At 32.3% G+C, this 20,001-nt stretch overlaps 1 protein-coding gene across 2 annotated transcripts in view; it reads right to left on the bottom strand.

Moving 5' to 3' along the window:
- Positions 1 to 10,792, bottom strand: part of LOC147075694 (organic cation transporter protein-like) — a 128,182-nt gene extending 117,390 nt beyond the window's left edge. For both annotated transcript variants that reach the window (XM_085942010.1, XM_085942008.1), the window contains exon 1: positions 9,843 to 10,792. In XM_085942010.1, coding sequence (XP_085798136.1) covers positions 9,843 to 9,951 — 109 coding nt within the window. In that variant the 5' untranslated portion in view covers positions 9,952 to 10,792. The remainder of the gene's footprint in view (positions 1 to 9,842) is intronic.
- Between the last annotated feature and the right edge of the window lie 9,209 nt (positions 10,793 to 20,001).

Genomic DNA, 20,001 nt, shown 5'->3' on the forward strand with positions numbered 1-20,001 from the left:
TATGAAAGTGAAAGCAAGAAAGTAGGTAGATACCACTAATTTTCATAAAAATCACAGACATGTAGAATCCTCTTGATTGCTGCCAATGCGGTTCCATCAAACTGTTCCAGCATACCAGACAATAAAGTGAATATTGCCCTGGTGGTCGACGACCACGAATAGGTGATGGCACATGAAGAATAAAACAAAGAAAGCGATCTCGTAGGACTTCATTACACCATTTCACTATAACAGTGTGACTGTATTCGCTTATAGGTACACTAAATATCAACTATTTACTAAGTCTCTTTTTCAATATACACCAATCTGCGCTAGACGTTGTAATATTATTCCTGGATCCGCCCTACGGGCATCCTGGTAACAAAAGGGCACCAGTTCAGGACTCTCCTAAAACCCCATAATTCCCAGATCCTTAATTTTATTGTACTTTAAATTGAATTGGAGAGAGCACGGAATTGATACAGAATTGGTTAAATTTTAAAGTAACCAAAAAAATGTACTTTAATTTTTTTAAACGGGAATATTCTTTGTCATTCTTGCATACATTTATCTCATTTTACGAGAAATACATTAGTATAAATGACACATATTATTCTGCTTAGGAATTTCTTTCAATAAATAAATATTAGCATTTACAAACAATTACAGATACCGCACGCATTTTAGATATTTTAAAATTATAAATATTTATGTACAAATCTCGAAACCAAAATATTCTGATATAAATTTACAAGAAATATTATTTATGATAAAATTAACATGTTCATTCTTCTATAACAACGATTAACATAAAAAGTAAACATTACGAAACGAATATGATTATATTTATTAGGTATAAGCCACATGTTTTGTGTTAATATTTGACATTCCAATTATTACGCCGATATTTCAGATGCCTAATTTAATGGCCGATGTAATTTTGGCATTTAGAGTGTTTTAAGTCAAATAATCCAATGCCATATTGTATTAAAATAACTGGTTTTTAACTACCTATATGCATTATAAATAATATTAAAAAACGAACAATTAACATGTTACTGCTAATCAAAAATAAAATTATAAAAAGTTATATAACAAAATATCTGCACGTAAAATATTCAAATTAGGCAGATTCCATAATAATGATAAAACACTTCAATTTCAATTCAGTTAAATAATTTGTTTTATTTTTTTATTATCATTCCTTTAAAAAAAACTTTTAGTTTAAATAATATTTTTGAATAATTTTCAATTTCTTGTCTTTATACTTATGAAACTACAGCTACACCGAACTTAGACTGCTCCTAAGCACAATCGCCTCTTCTCTGTCGTGGATCCCATTGGACACGCCGTGAATCTGAAGCCCTTTCACCCGCCCAAATCGTGATCTTCCGACAGGTAATCGTCCCTCCGACTTTGTCAATGTGGACTTATAGAGTGTCACCAACGGAGTTTGTTGGTTTTTTTTTTTCAATACGATATCAGTGGAAAATGCTCGATGCCGCAGCTTAGTATGACAGCATCAGACTCAGATAGAGATATGAGGATCATCAAGTAATAAAAATATTATAATTATTATGAAATCAACGAATGGGTACCACGTTGCTCCCAACTATTAAAGCAACTTCATTGATCGACACCTTTAAAATATAGGTATGTTCAGTGACAGATATGCAGTCCCGTGAGTGAGTTTGGAAGTGGAAAATCAAATACATTGATGAGAAATCTCGCATATACTAGGATTCAAAACTCTTTATCTTCATAAAACTCCTGAGGCTGAACTGTGCTATATACATGTCCATCACTTATTAAAGATCAAAAGTTGTACGTATTCGTTGGAAACTTAAACGGCTAACCGGGTATGCGAATAAGATCGATTCTATATGATATCGATTTTTGCATCGTTTCAATCGTTTTTTTTTTTTGCAAGTGAATCGAATCGATTTTTTATTTTGTTTTCCTTTTTATAAATTTTTTGGTGGTTTTCTTGAAATTATAAGAGTTGTAAATTATTATTATAACCTTCTTATAATAATGATTAATTCCAAATGTGCAGTCTTGTTTTAAACAGGTACGTGGGTACATCACTGGCCCTTATAGCCAAATGCGTAATACATTGGCTAGTAGTCATACGCGGGTTTAGGGCTTAATTCCTGGTGAGGTCGAGATATATCTGTGTGATCTTCTCAAACGAAGAAAACCCAGGGGGAAAAGGCCAATGGGAAAGCCACGCACACGATGGGGTGATAATGTTACAAAAGATGCCAACCAGCTACTAAAAATCAGGAACTGGAAAAGACGTGCGGAGGACCATTCCGGCTGGAGGACAGCGGTGGAGGAGGCCAGGGCTCGACTTGAGCTGTAGCGCCATCGAAGAAGAAGAAGAAGATCTTCTCAAACCTAGGCATTTCAGTTATTGTTTCACAGCTACTACTAATAATGTACAGTTGCGCTACCTACACTACTGCAATTGTGGTCCAAAGCCTATTGTAATATTAAGAGGTAAAAAACATTGATTATGATTGATTAACGATTTAAAAATACAAGAACGAAATCATAATTCAAAGTTCTCAAGATTAACTTTGTGGTGAGCTGATTATACGTAAAAATGATAATAGTAATTATTTTTCAAAGAATCAATTAATTCAAAGTAGATGATAGAATCTAACTAATTCCAAGAAACGATCATCCTCAGTACAACCATGCTGCAAATTGGAGAACCTCCATATTAAACTATTCAAAAAGCTTCAATATTTATCTGTAATATTATGTTGAACCTGTGCGGAAATCTAGGAAGACGTATTAATCCTCGTGTATTTTACACGAGCATAATAAATTGGCCAGCACACTTACGCCGATATAATAAAAATAAAACGGAGCGAATAAAAAACAGACACCGTTTGACGTTCAAATAGAAACGATTAAGCCATGCGCTGATATATATGATTAGAAAAAATGAAACGAGTCAAGTATTATTAAAAATTTGCTAGACCATCGGTTCATCGAAATAAAACGCAAAATATGTTTGTGCAGTCATTATTTCCAAACAAATTAAATGTTCCCTTGAATTTTATTCGCAAATATAGACGATTAATAGTAAAGTTGATCCATTCAAGCGCAGTTTAAAATTTGGCACACGTAGGCCAGCTATGATAATAAAATTTATCGATAAATTCAATCATTGTTTATTTCCATCATCTTTGGTTAGTTAATTTCGTTATGAGCTAGGAACCTAGGTGGTATTTTTATTTAGATATTTATAGTCGTAAGAGCAAGCCGTTAAAGAAGTCGGATCAAGTAAAATGTATCAATAAGCTTTCGTCGTCACAAACACTAGAATTGAAATGACAGAAAACGCTTTTTAAAAAATATCTCTTTTGTAATCGAGACGTAATCCCTAGCGCCTGATGTAAAACGATCGTGTGCTACATTATATCTGTATTGATTGATAATATGGACTCGAAACCTGCAGAATGTACCATCAGAAAACTGGAGATTTATAGATGTGGCTGCATCTACGTACGATGAGGATTTTCTGATCCGATCACGTCACCAACAAAGACGTATTAAAACAATCTAAGAGAACAAATAGCTATCATCATACATATACTAGCTTCATATTGGCCATAATGATAAACACGATGTACCTAATTCAACTCGTAATAGGTACATGGTAATAATAGAGGCTCTTTACGCTACGCAACTTCCAAAAGTAGCTTCGGCTAAGACCTTAATAATCTGATACGAATGGCCCAGGACATGAATATATATACAGGAATTTTGTAACTAAACTTCACCAAAGAAGAAGATTCATTCGTTACAGAACAAATGTCAGGAATAAATAATAATTGAACACATTATAATGATAGTATAATACATTGATTGAAAACATATCGAATTCCTTTAATTACTGATGTGTGATGGACTGATGACTATTAAATTAACCAGACTATTCAATCTATTTTGGGATAATGAGTAAATTAAAAATCCAGTCGGTATTTTATCGTAATTATAAACAGTTCTGGTCTTACGTAGCTTGCGGAATTAGAGGAAAACATTCGTTTGTTATTTTAATCGGCAGTTAATTTGTGGCATAAATAAACTTGCTTAATAATTTATTTTTGATAATTTGCGTATCTTTACAGTTATACGGTACCTATATTTTATGCTTTAAAAAATAATTTAATACATTGTATCATTTACTATCTAAGCTCACAAACAGAATTTTCGCTACTAGATTTTGCCTCCAGTATGGAGATATCCCGATTACGCCAGAATAAATTTCCACCCGTTACTCGGTGGTACTACCTACTGTAGGTATGGATTGTAATACCGTATGAAAATATCAATACTGGTATTTCCTATTTAATACCGGTATTAATATCGGTATTCATAAAATAAGTGGAAAGTATCTACCAATAAATATAATATATGTAAAAATCTTTTTGAAATACTAATATTTTATAGCATGTATCATTTCTGGTCACCAAAGACGACGAAGTAAACCAAACATTGCGTAACACAACAAAAATTACAATCCTGATATTATGTTAATTAATACATTTTGTTTCCACTGTCAAATACCGAATATATCGGTATTGTCTAATTTTTAAAACCGGTATTTCGGGATCGAAAAATACTGGGATACCGGTTTTACAATTCCTAACTGTAGGTAAGTAGTATTATGACACATCCATTACTGTCTTAATGTGTATTGTTATACTCTTCGATTGCTATAATCGTTTTCCACCGATCGGCGCACGGCCTTCGCTACTGCGGCACAACCAATCAACTCAGATACTGACAAGTAAACTGAGTTACCTGTTCGAAAACCGCAACGTTTTCAGTCGAGATGAAAAACGATATTGTGTCATTTAAAGCGTATGCTAGTTTAATTGTAATGCGTATCATGTCACTCCGTAACAAGTTATGTTCCAATATACAACGCTAAATAACAAATACAAAGAAAATCACTACCTAACCTCGTTTCGTTTTTTTCGATGATCGAAAGAAAACGCGTAAATACACCTTCAAAGAATAATCAAACTATGTAATAGTATGTGTGTTTTTAGCAAAACATGCCGGTAGTGTAGTACTGGTTAAATATTAGTAGTAGCAGTGAAACTAACAGTACACCCCACTACACAAATAATATAATTATTAATTTTAAAAGAAGACACAATTTAATTTAACGTGTGACTTTCAACATGATGGTCGAATTATAATTTGAAGATAATAATATGTTTCTTAACCACTTCATTTCATGGGAGTGGAATGAGAGAGAATATTTTTCGTACATAAGAAAAAATACATCAATCATACTTCCTTCGCGAGTAGTAGGAGTCAGGTTAGAGTCCCATACCACTTGAATTCCAAAACCTTCAATACTTTTTTTTTAATATAAGTAAATATTTAGTTTAGACCGATTCCACCAGAGTGCAGTGACCTCTCAATGACAATGAGTAGGGTTCATTTAAATGATAATATTCCCAGAACTCTTGGTTATAATACATATTTTATTTTTGGACCTGTTTTCAAATATGCAAAAAAAAAAAATATACGTGGGTTAAATATACCTGTTCAACAATTCTTAAACTGATTGTGTGAAAAAACTTATAAATAAATAAACATGCAACCTATAGCTGTGGTTATTCACAGTTGTTCACTATTCGTAGACAGATTAATTCACATTAGATACTTTTGCCATGCACTTATTTTGTTCTAATGTAACAAGCGATAGATATACATATTATTAAAAAATATATATTTAATATAATTTTAAAAAAATACAGCTACCCGTTGAAACCTGAAACAGTGTCGCCTCAACGCATTTGCAGAGTTATGATACACTTTTTTTCGTAACATACTTTGAATGAATTAAGCAAATCATGATTCGTGTCAAATACTATAATATCCTTATATATAATATTTGTCTTGAATTATATGTAACGCATAAGAGAAAACAAAATATTTAAATGTATATGAGAAAACGAAACAAGGAGATTAATAAATGTGGTACCCAAAGTAAAATAAAAGTCATACATCAATGAAAATTCTAAATTTGAAAAATATACTCGTACGAATACCTATAAAGGAATCATTCATTTTAATCAAGCCGTAAAAAATCTCGTAAGTAATAGTTTAACAGATGCAGAACTAAGCCACATTCAAGAGTTAGTATGTTTTTCTAGTATTATCATATAGGTTCCCGTTTCCGTTTCCGTTTCAAAAGCTATATCTAATATATATGTAACTTTGGGCTAGGTAACCTTTGTTTGTTATACTTATTTAATCGTAATAATAATAAACAATTTAAATACTTTGTTATATTCATTTAGATTATTTGAGATATTAGATCGCCAATACATGAATTATTGCACTTTCCCGGACTATTTACGTGTAAAGTATTCCTGATTAAAAGATGTCAAATACTCATACATTGCGTGCTACGTTAATATCAGAGGCATTCATATTTTTTCCATGGTGCTGATTATAATAGTAAAATTGCAAAAACATGACTAAAACAACCTCATGATTACAGTCGAAAAAGAAGGCACAAAAATGGCAACAAGAAACTATGATAAACATGAATTTAGTAGATGAGAAATAATTATTTAAGAGACCATAATAAAATAATATCAAGCATTTTTACTTTCACACATTCGTGCCGCCGGGGATTGCGGATAATTTAGATACTAACTTGTGGGCAGCTTTAAGCTCAATATCACTCTACATATTATTATATATTTAACATTATTATAAAACATAACACAGCAATACTGCATAATGGTACAGAGAATACTACAACTAAAACGCGTTACTACAAAAAATACGAATACTATAAATATAGTACGAATGTACGTATATACGAATACTACGAATACTACAAAAAAAACTTTTTTCGCATTATGGTTCTATTAACAGGCATTTTATTTAATTGTTTCTCAACAACACTGCAGATTACTCGCTTGGTGGCCAACTGGGCGATCTATTACAAATATAATATTCTTAAAAAAATATATGCACACACTTTTTACGACGCGGCTCAAATTAAATTTAAAAGGTCAACATTCAAATATTATAATTAACATATGGCTATACAGAGCTTTTAGTAAAAAAAACCTAAGTACAAAATATTTTAAATTGCACAATGTACCACCTAGGTCCTGAAAAAAAAAGATTGCGAGTAGAATCTGAAATCAGGAGAGACAGAATGTCTACTTAAATAATCATGCAACATCTTCAGAAGCAAGTTTACACCATGGTGTTGATAAGCATCATACGTCGGTGCCATGCACTAACTCGTTATTCAAATTACAGTCAGTTTTGCAAACAAAAAAATGACCAGAAAACAGTAGATCATTAATCAAATGTTTACTTTGAATACTGACAAGAATGACAAATAATGTTATTAGCATTCGCTGAGACTGGCGCATGCGAGCTTTTTACGCCCAATAATAATATCATTTAGACTGACAGGAAGAACTAAAGAGCTTTTAAACGTTGACAAGTCGACAGTGTTTCTAGATTCTGACGGGATTTAAAACAATTTATCTATTTTACAATGTTTTCAGTTCAAGAAAAATACAGTGTTTTATTGGTAGACAAGATTACAGTATACAGTGCCGTAACAAGACAGGTGCAATAAATGCAAAGGCACAGAGCCCAAAACGAATAGGGTCTTAAAATGGAACTGAAAATACAATAAGTATAATAATCTTTCTTTGATACTCCAATTAAAGGGCATTTTAGAATAGGTATACGTTACTGATTTAACGCATACTAATCTAGCAAATATCGACTATTTTCATAATTGAATACCATATCGGAGCCTATAGGATAAAATTGTGAATAGGTGCGCTAACGAAATAAATAAAAAATCTATCGTACCTAATGTACATCAATGTTTATATTGGCAATTTAATAATAGTATCAGTCCCGTTCTTAGGACGATTGGATCAATAGAGCCCAATCGGGCCTCGCGCTCTATGGGGCCTCGTACCCTAGGTGACTTCATTAAAGTAAATATACGCACTGCTAAGCACCTCTCCCTTCCGGGTATTTTCGTCCCTTACTAATACCCCTAATGCGGCAATATAATTTCAAAAAAGGATATATTATGTAATGGTTATATTAAGTAATTTGGTACTGTTCGGCTAAAGCGGATACAGCGGAAAACGAATTTTGAAAATAGCCGATAAACTGGATTATTTGTTAGTTTGGGTTAGTTTAGGTTAAGTTAGGTTGGGTTAGGTTAGGTTAGGTTTGGTTAGGTTAACCTAACAAATAATCCAGTTTATCGGCTTTTTTCAAAATGCGTTTTCCGCTGTATCCGCTTTAACCGAACAGTACCAGTAATTTTCGATCAAAATGGAATGCTATGTAGAGATAATAACAACGCTAAAATAATATATAACTATGTAATATATTGTTATTACAATGTAATAATTGTTTTAATCATGGCCCCCACCAATCGATCGCTATGTTAAACAGTATTCCACAAATAGTATTCCGCGGTACTACAGGGTTTATTGTAAAATAAAGGGCATTCCGTGTATTTTTAGCAATTTTTGGTATTTTTAAATAAATCCACTAGAGTAGTCTTCACTCGGCATCATAATATTATGAAGCCCTAATAGTGAACCCCTTTTGTGATAGCCAAGATACGACCCTTCGCCATATTGGATAAATACTCATTTTTATTAACCAGGAAACAATTAAAATAATTAATAAATAAAATTCCACCCGTCAAATAGCACCGCAGGCGACTTTATTTACTATTAGAGCAAATTCGTGATGTATGTATATATTACTTAACTGGTCGACCTACTACGCAGGGCCCCCAGGCTAGAGCCTTGTTAGCCCCCCCCTCCATGGGGCCATGGTTTTAATATCTAATATTATTTTAAATTTAGAAGATAGACTGGTATTAATCATTCCAAAACGATGCCATCACATAAATACGATATGACTGTGACCCACATTATTACGGTGCCACGAAGTCTTTAATCTACTCCAGACTTATCTGACTTCAAGTAGGCTGTGATCTACTGCCCAGTATCAAAACTGGCAGTGATCTACTACACTCTTCCATTAACATTCTTCAACTTGAACAAACGTATTATATTTGGCTAAGGACACTGAGGCATTAAAAATTAAACAAAAGCACTTATTAGTATTCTCTTTCTCTCACTCCTACAGCAAGCTATCAGTCATGCACTGGTGCGTTGCACATCAGGTGGCCATTATATATAATTAGCATGTTTTTTAAATGTGGCAATTAAATATTAATTAAAAGGTCCGCAGTGAATGGGATTATTAAATGATAATATTGGTTCACGCGGGTTACTGCATTGTTAATTTGAGGACGACTTACACGTGAATTGTTTACGGAAATAAAATTAAGAATGTTTAGGTAATGATCCAATGAACATTTTTTAGGTTATGGTGCGATCGAACAAAATCCATCCCTCGATCAACGCATTGGATATAATAATAATAATATAATGGATTAATAAAATCAAGGATTTTAAATATCAGTGGAGTAAAGTATCATTTAAATTATGTAGCATAGATGATTATAGGTAATAAGATGTAATAAATGTATGACAAATGTACGTATTTTACGAATATGCCTGCTAGTATATAAATAGTAAATACGATACGTCACTGCTGTGCTGAATTTTCTTTTTACTTTTCTGTCGAGTGGCTACTTAGTTTAAGTATTAAAATGTAGTAAACATCTTTCACATCATGATTTTTGACAGCTGGGTCGTGAAAAGTACAGAATTGTACAGAAAAACCAATTGAATATGTCATAATTTAGATTATAGAATATTATTTAGAATAATTTGAATACTCACTTTGCGGCTTTCGTTTGCTGGGCACATTTTTGTCTTTCTCGCGACTCGGCAGCAGCTCCACCCTCTCCGCCAGTTCTGGTTCCAGCTCGTCCAATTTCTTTGACTCCATCCTGACTGATTGACTGTCACCGCTTATTTAAATTCACCAAAAAACACCTAGCTATTTGTTTCCTTCTGACAGCAGTCAAAAAAAACAAAATAACGACTGTCGATTGTTTTGCTTATGAATTCGAAATTCTAAAATGTATCCGCGAACTTATTTTGGCGGGAACACGCGTCCAAAAGACCTGAGCATTCATAACATACTTTTATCGAACTGTTTTTATCTCATGATTATTTTAAAACGAACATTCTTGCCAAATAATATGCCTAGTATATTAATTTGATCGCAGATTTCCCACTTTCTTATTTTTATCAGATTTTTACAAATCGATTATATATTATTATAATTCACGCTTTCTTCGTATACTAGTATCTCCAATATGGCATTTCATTAATATTATCGTTCTCAATAAGTGTATAATATTTGTTATGGCTTTCAATGCATTAATTTATACATTACTGCTATCGATTATTTTTCACTTCGCTATAAAAAATGCACTATTAACATATTATCACATGTTGTGTCTATAATCTACACGTATCTACATGTGCATTTTATACAAAAAATATAAATCCCTATTTCATTTAAGATATTATACTTATTTCGTAATTTTAGTTCTATGTAAAATAAGTACACATTGTTTATTCAAATCTTCGCAAGATGCACTCTCACTAATCCGTATAAAATACACCCAACCATTAGACAATTCGTATAACACGGATTTACGTCCTCTTTGGTCAAGGAACGTGTTTATGAAAACAGTAGTGATTGTAATATTGTTTGGAAATTCACGGAGAGACACAAAATGCGAGCTCACCTCGGTGACTTGGCGATTCAAACTGACAATATACGAGAGCCGATTAAAGTCATCTTACGAATCGACGTCAGGTATTGAGGTTCCTCACTACTCTCTTCCGCCGTTTACGAGTTTTACGACACGTAAAACCAGATATATTTTAATTAGTATTCAAATATGCGCTTCTTCTATTTACTTCACAATCGTTTAGTATACATTTTTAATTCTAATATTATATTGTTTTCTTTTTTCATCAGATCCGTATGTAGATGTTTTGTTTACCTTGAATAAATTAATGTTAAAAACGTTGAATACCTAATTATTATGTTGTCATTATTTCAACACCAGCGCGAGATGAAAGTACAATAGCAATGAACTTTCATCCGAAGACAGTTTTTTTCCAATATCAATAATAATGTTATTGAATATTATACATAATTTAAAAATACTTCAGATATTATGTACGTATTTTTAAAAAATATATATTTTTTAGGTAAATATCGTCTCTGTTCTGGCAGAACACACTAACTGGAGAATACTAGTTTTGAGTAATTTGACTTTGAAGTTGTTAAAATCTTTGAAATAATGATCTATCATGTGAGTTTATTAAGTAATCGTAAAAAGGATGACTTTAAAATAAAGACTGTTTATTTATTAAGAAGGTTTCCATTCGGTAAAGTTTGAAATAAAGATCATTTTGGTACTAACTCAATATTTCATTTTTTCGAATTAGAACCAGAACAGTGACGATATGTTATACGTATTTAATGGATATATATCTTATGGCGTAATGTCGTGGGTCCCAGATTTGAACCCTGGGCCTGACAAATACACATAACATTGTTTTTCAATTTGTGTTTGGAGTCAGAGTATGGACCTAATAAGTTGAGCATGTGGCTAACATCCATTTCTCGTAAAAAAAAAACTGTTTATACAAAACCTCCGTTCTATGAAAGTCCATATTCGATCTCATTATGATAGAACATGATCTAATAATAAATATATCTGATGTTTTTTTCAAATTGTATATTGAATATATTATTAAGTATGGATACTTACTTATAATTTACATTCTTAAATTTTGTGAATTATTCGTAAAAATAAAAGATATGGTTTATTCAATTATTATCAATTAATATAAGTACGTTATAACTAAAAAAATGGGAGTGATCGGGGCGTCGCTTAGTAATTAAGGTAATTAATGATACTTACCTTAAATTTAAACACATAAACCAATAGTCAACATTAACGCAATTTGATAAGCATTTCATGTAATAATTATTAAATTCTAATGGATTTAAGTGTTGTACTATTTTATTTGATAATATCAGGATTGTAAGGAATAGTACAGATTATATTCAGGAATAGTACAAAATTTATACCTATTAGAATTTAAATTTAAATTCCATCAAGTACCCACGGTAGATAGTATTAATATTAAGAACTATTAGTAAAATTTGTCATAATTAAGTACGATGCCCGTAGCTTAACTTTTTTTTTTTTTTTTCACTTTTTCGCAAATTCAGTGGTCACAGGTCCCGTCGCGTCGGGCGGCGTATTTTTTTTTCAAAAAATATTGAGTAGGTAGGTTTATATCTGAGGTGTTTTCAAATTATGTATATTCAATATATATATATACGAGTACTATAATGTTGCATGCTCAATTCTATGAGTTGTACAATGCGATCAGTCGTGACATTTACCCAAATTTTCCGGAATCAATGTTGCAAAAATTAGCGCCAAAAAATGAGTACCTGGCATTTATTCTCAGTAATAACAATCAAAACGAACTTAACCAGTTTTTCACATATACATATTATACCGAAAACACACTAAATATATAGATAATGATCAGATTGTATATCAAATGATGGCATGTGAAGACTTTCCTAAATAACTAACGACTTAAAAATAATATTTAATTTAGTGTGGCAGTAGAAAAGATCTTTACTTTTTCGTCAATTACATTATTTTTTTTTTAACAATTTGCTATTTTAATGTAGATACTTATATACTTATTAGCCATATCAGAATTGGCACTGAAAAGGGCATTCACAGCACTAGAAGCCTCTGCCAAAAGAATGGGTTTACAAAAAAACGAGGCAAAAACTAAATACATGCCTGTCTATGTCACACCACAAGAAGTCGCACCAAAGTTAGATATTGGTGCATACAAGTTTGATACGGTCGACAGTGTCATATACCTTGGATCTCTTGTAACTCGACATAATGATATTACAGAAAAAATCAACAAGAGAATCATGTCTGCGAATAAATGCTACTTTGGCCTGTTAAGACATTTTAAGTCCCTCATACTATCTCGCCGAACTAAAAGCACTCTCTACAAGACACTTGTAAAGCCAGTGCTCACATAAGCATCGGAAACCTGGACATTAACTCTGCAAAATGAACGAGCCCTGAACATCTTCGAAAGAAAAATTCTCCGCCGTATATATGGACCGATCAGGGATGGCACCAATTGGAGGAGAAGATATAATGCTGAGCTCTACGGGCTGTACGAAGATTGCAGCGCAGTTCAATCAATTAAGATTGGGAGACTGCGATGGCTAGGTCATGTGCACCGTATGAATGACAATGAACCGGCAAAGAGAGTGATGTCCAGCAATCCAATAGGGCGTAGAAGAAGAGAGAGGCCAAAGATTCGCTGATTGGATGGAGCTGCCAGTGACTGCCGTATTCTGGGGGTACCGAATTGGAAAGCGGCCACACTGGACAGGGACAGGTGGAGGGAGCTGTTGGAGAAGGTCAGGACCCACACCGGGTTTTCGCGCCCCTGATGATGATGATGACTTATATACTTATTATATTATGTAAAAAATATAAGAAGAAATATTTATATTGTTAGATAGGTATGTACCTACTAAAATTTAATACTTATACAAATCGTGATAACATGATTTGTACCTATATAGTGAGCGGGTAAATACCAAGCTGGCAAATTGTAATTTTTTTTTAGATATATATTTAATTTAAAGTTATAGATAAAACTACGCGTTATAAAAAGTGAATTCGTTTAACGATCCCTTTTTTATTATTAGACATTATTTTATGGTTATGTTTATCATTCAAATTTGGTTTAGTTTTCTCTAATAATTATTCTTGAATTCGTCATGGGTGCATGTTGATTTCTTGGCTTTTACATATTTCCAGATAAAAATGAGCATGCAGGTATTTCTTACGTTAGGTAATTCTTGCAGGAAAATTTCATGTTTAAATTCCTAGTGACGAAAAAACCAAAATAAACCAACAAATCCCCAGAAATTTAAATATTACTCATTTTTAACAGCTATGTATTTTTTGTTCTCGCCATATCTATAATACATTTTAATTAGATTCCTTGCATACAAGTTGGTACTATATTTGATAATAATTACTCATGAACAACTCAGCATATTTTTTGTATGCTTTTATCCCTTAAGCTAGTGGTCCCCAAACTTATGGGTCGCAGGCCTCTGAGAGGACGTGTAGGGCTTCAGCGGGAGTCGCGGAATGTTATTATACCATACTGAAGTATGATGGCTATCTCGCGAAAAGGTTTAATACCGAATTATATAACTTAGTGGCGAACTTTGCCTCTTTCTTCGTGACAAAAAATCAGAACTTTCTTCCCTCTTTCGTGATGAATTCCATTCAGGGAAAAAAGTAACATTTTGATTATAAACATAAAACCACAAGCTTTGTGTATTAGTCTATTTATGTATTAGTCAAGGATGCACAGACATGTTTTCAAGTTTGAATGAGTTTCCTACAACTCATGATTTTAATTAAAAATGTTATACTTAATTACATTGACGAATCACCAAACTTGAATGAAGATCAAAATTACAATTGGATAAGAGCGCCATTTGCTAAATCCTTAAATTAGATATGATCATCTTAGGTGGGCAGCTCAATAAGTATTGATCGATATTAGATCAGATAATTCACTTAAAGTGGGATTTAATAAAAAAAAGTAGGTACATATTTCAGAATTTTGGATAAGGTGACAACAAGAATATCCATCTATTGCAAAAGCAGCATTGATAATCATAATCCCTTATGCGACAACATAGATGTGCGAAACAGCATTTCCGGCATTACTTATAAATCTTATATTAAGAATAGGCACAGATTTAGAGATGGGAAAACTGGTCGATTTAGAAAACTAAGACGTATACTTACTACCAGTATAAAAAAATACTTAGTATATAAACTTGTTCCAAAATACTTACTAGTATTTGGAATACTATATAGATCGTTTGGCGTGCGTATGCGACAAAAATTTCATACTCAACTGAAACTAAAACCAACTCCATATTATTAGTATTTTAAAATACGTATCGGCTCAGGGAACTCAGACTGTGTATCGGCTTCAATATAATCGCTAAAAATACGCTGACCTCCGCTTGTCGAAAAGTCCCATTTATTATAAAATTTTAACTTTATGAGTTGTTTTTCTGTTGGGTTACAATACTATTGTTAACAGAAATGAATAACAGTGATTTTTAAAAAAAAATTAAACATGTTTTGAGCGGTATATAACAAGCCTAAGCTTGTGCGTCATCTCACCACTGTGCTGCGACACAAAATTTATGACCTATTATTATTCATACATTCGAATGCAATAGACTAATAAATTAAAATATACCTATATTCAAGTGCTATTTCGTTCGTGTGCATTTAATGTCAATAGTGTTGAAAGTCTACCAACTGGCGAATGCACAGCACAGAACAGCGATTCGCGATGATATCACAAGTTTTTTGGAATAAGTTTATTGGGCCACAAATACTTAGTATGGGTAGTTTCATCCGAAACTTGAGTGCACAAACTGGTGACAGTATTTCCAACTCACCTCTACACAGATCATAAACTTTAGAAGATTCCTTGCGAATTAGTTTGTTTGCGGTAAATATTATTTTTCGGCAGATGTTCAAATTTTAGAGGCCGTGGCATAAACAGGTTGAGAACCAATGCTTAATCTACCGATCCTTTTATGAATAATTCAGTTTAATTCGTATAATTATTATACGAACTTAGATTATAGAAAAATATACGAATTAAACTTAATATCTATGTAAGCCGAGCTCTTTCAGTTTGTAAAATCACGATAATTTTTACCATAGTTAATTTTGACGGCAGGTGTAACCAAATTTATAGAAGACACTCTTGCATTCCCAAATAATTATTAATTAATTTAATTTTCTAGGATTTTTGTAGCAGAATATTAAGCCCGACGCATGGGACAGTCACTTTGTGCGTAAGTACATTGGAGATGAAAGTATCTATTATATATTTACTGTATTTTATTTTTCAGAAATTTCCTGTGATATATATTATATATGGTGGGGGTCTAATATCATTAGAGTAGGTATGGGGTATGACGAATATGATTATATTTATCGAGCAATCGTGTTTTCGATATCAGTAAGAATAATTGGAAAATGGCCAAATTAGAAATAACAACATTTTTTCAACAACTCTAACATTAGACCACTTCTATACCTACATACATTTATTATTTATTATTCGATATTTTGGTGTCACATGCCGCTGTGGGAAGTGTGTCATCCAAAATAACGGGTTCACTTAAAAATACGTACAAATGTTTACATAAAAGTATAAAAAAATGTTAAATTGCTTCCACATTATGTCACGAAAAAAATCTGTTAGATTTTTTGTGTTATCAGGCAAGACTGAATTAGACAAAGTGATACGCTTATAATGTATGTTTGTATTTATTTTGTAATGTAATTATAGCTTCAGTTAAAATGCTTTAAATTAAATTTACGCATGGATATTGATATTGGGATACAGTGGCGAAGGGTGACTTTTGGAAAGAAATTGGCTGTGGAGATCAGTGAAAAAGATAATACGATATTACACACTAAATAATAACAACGACACACTAATTCGATAAAATTTCAATAGCTCACTGACGATATAAATTTGAGCGATGAGTTTTATTATTTATTTTCCTAAACATGTATACACATCAAAAATCATTAGATCTAATCAACGTATATTTATTTACATTTGATTAAATGCCATAGAAATATTTTTTTTAAATTATCTTATTATTAATTATGGATAGGTTTTAGACATCGGAGCCTACCGTATTGCATACATTGCGATAGACAGGCTAAGGTCTCGTGACGTAAAGTCCGTACTTATATTTATTTCTATTTACACATTCCTACATATACGACAGATTTCGATGACAAATAAAATTACTTTTATAGAATATAAAATAATCAAGTGATTATTTAAATACCTACGTCAATATGTTATAAAATATTATTTTTCTTAAGAAGGTACGTTTTAAATAATTTCCTGTATGGAGTATATTCGCCACTGTTGTGATATAATTTTATATACATATTTGTCAACCACCATAGAGCAGACGTAGCGCATAATTTGTGATGCGGGGGATTCGAATTTGAATTCAAATCCCGCTGGCTTTACTTGCCGTCTTTTTTTCAATCAACATAATTAAAGACATTATATGCGTGGATTTTCCTACTATTGTATAAGACCAATAAAAATTTACCATAGTTTTTTAGCTTTTCTTCCCAGAAAAAGAAATCCAGCCAAATTCTGACAATAGATATTTTGGTACTGTTCGGTTATACGGAATACAGCGGAAAACGCATTTTGAAAATAGCCGATAAACTGGATTATTTGTTAGTTTGGGTTAGTTTAGGTTAGGTTAGGTTGGATTAGGTTAGGTTGGGTTAACCTAACAAATAATCCAGTTTATCGGCTATTTTCAAAATGCGTTTTCCGCTGTTTTCCGTATAACCGAACAGTACCGATATTTTTTTTATTTTTTGTAACCAAAAAAACTCGTTCTTATTCAAACGCGAAAGCTTTTTTTCTAGCTTTTCTACCGTTTGAAAAATTTACCACCGGAATTTTTTTCTCTATCATTGATAATGACCAATTTTCTTTCCAGAATCAGGTTTGTCAATATTTTTGCTACCCATCCTTGCCAAATGCTAAGTATTAGGCCTTCTTATAAATTATACTTGAATTTAAAGACAAATTAAAAGAAAATAACTACAGGGGTCGGCATTTTACCCTGAGGAGTAACCGCCCACTATTCAGGAGAAGCGTTCATATACAATTATCCACATTACTTGTCCAATAAATAGTTAAAATCCAACCCATGATTTAAAAATCCTCAGCTGCTTCCTACTTTGTATGGGGTGAGATCCATACAATTATTCATATACAGCTGAAACGGTATATAGGTACTATCCAATAATATGAATACATAGCTACTTATTGCCGTGTTATTGTACCTACTGTACTCCGGTCGTGATAAAATTAGCATATTTTCTCATAGTATAAAGTAAACTCAATCAATTTGCTTTGATGTATTACAACAATCATTGCATATTATTATAAATTAACCAACCAGTGGTGGAGCGGAAAATGTACTATCCTACACCGGTAAGTATGACGTGAAATTTTACCTAATATAAGATCATAATAATATAACATCATCAGGGTTTCTCTGTTGACTATTCGACCGTGTATTAATTATCTGTGCAACATTCATCAAGCATGAATTTTGCATTGATTTTAATCACTTTCTAATTTTCGTCAACTTTATTGTTTAAAGTTGAAATATTTATGTATTCAAAATAATTTATGTTTCCTCGAAACACTTTGTTCGTTGTTATATTTATTTATGTGATTTTTTTATTTGATTTTTCATCCCTTACTTTTCGCAACTTAATTTTTTGAGATACACAGCTTTACTGTAAAAATTAATCGCTCAAGCACTTGATATCAACTCATTTTTCTCATGAAATGTGTGGTAAAATTGATTTTAGTCTGTTAATATTCAATTATTATTACGTTTATGCTTGGTATGAAATGCTGACAATATTATTATTGCTCTAATGTTTTGTTGTAACAACAAAAATCTACATATAATGGGAGTTTATACTCTAGTTTAGACTTTCAAGTCAATTGTGCTAATTTAGTAAAAAGATTTAAAAAAAATGCTGAACTGTTAGTCTACCATTTCAATAATAAATACGAGTAGCATGGTTCAAAATAAATTATCTTTTTCATTGGCTGCCAATAGTTTCCTCTTTAAAATTTCAACAATAGAAATAACGTCATTAAATAGTAAGTAATCATTGACATAACGTAGCTTATGAAACTCTCAAAAAGAATATACATATATTAGAAAAATCTTGGACCCCATGGGATTTGACCATTCATCTTTCATTCACCATCATTATAATTTCCCCAACATCCCGAGCCTCCTACAAGAACATCCTCCATATCCTTCTTTATTCTGGGCCATTGTCCTTCAGGTGTCTGCCGCTATAGCATCTTGCTTGACACCGCAGCCTGGACCTGCCAATCGACCTCCCAAAGGTCCCCCATCGGAGTCTACCAAGTTTGCGAAGATATATTCTTCTTAGAAGAGATTGTAGAGCTCAAGTTTATGCTGAATACGACATTCTTCTCCTTCCAGTGTGGGGTCTATATATCCTATGTATCACCTTTCTCTCGAATATATCGAACGTACCCTCAATCGGCCTTGGTGACAGTTGGTAACACTTCGACCAGGAGATCGGTATTGATCGGATCAGTGTATTGGATATCAGAATTTTGAAGAGAATGCGAGGCTTTAGATGATTTGGTAGACCAAAGTAGCATCCGTTCACTACTACTACTCTCCGTTTTATTTCCTCATTTATGACATTTTTGTTGATTACCAGGGAACCGAGGTAAACAAAACTATCGATACAATCGAAGAGGTAGTCATTGATTCCGAGATCTGGGGGATAATGTACTCAGTTACTCAGAGTTGGCATATAGCAGGGATGGCGAACCTATGGCACGCGTGCCACCAGTGGCACACGAGATGATTTTGCATGGCATGCGAATGTTTCATTTTGAAAAGAAAAGAAATATAACTTTTTTATATAAATATATTTAAAAAATATTTTTTTTATAGAACAGTTTTACAAATATTAGTATTTTCTTCGGTTTTTCATATAAGATATGTTTAGGTATCAATCGATGCGCAAACGGAAACGATGAAATTCATGCATAAATAATGATAAATCGCATTGTATAAACAATTGCTGGCAAATCATTACGTTTAATGTAATCATACGATTGCATTGGTCGGTTCGCAGGATCGGGGAATTAAACAAAAAAATATACAATCAACAAACCTATAAAATTAATTATCGGCAGCCATTCAAATATAATAAATAACTGCTTGTTATGT

Source organism: Rhyacophila brunnea, unplaced genomic scaffold (genome assembly GCF_057557595.1).
Source record: "Rhyacophila brunnea isolate RB1 unplaced genomic scaffold, BYU_Rbru_1.0 scaffold_14, whole genome shotgun sequence".
Classification (NCBI taxonomy): Eukaryota; Metazoa; Arthropoda; class Insecta; order Trichoptera; family Rhyacophilidae; genus Rhyacophila; species Rhyacophila brunnea.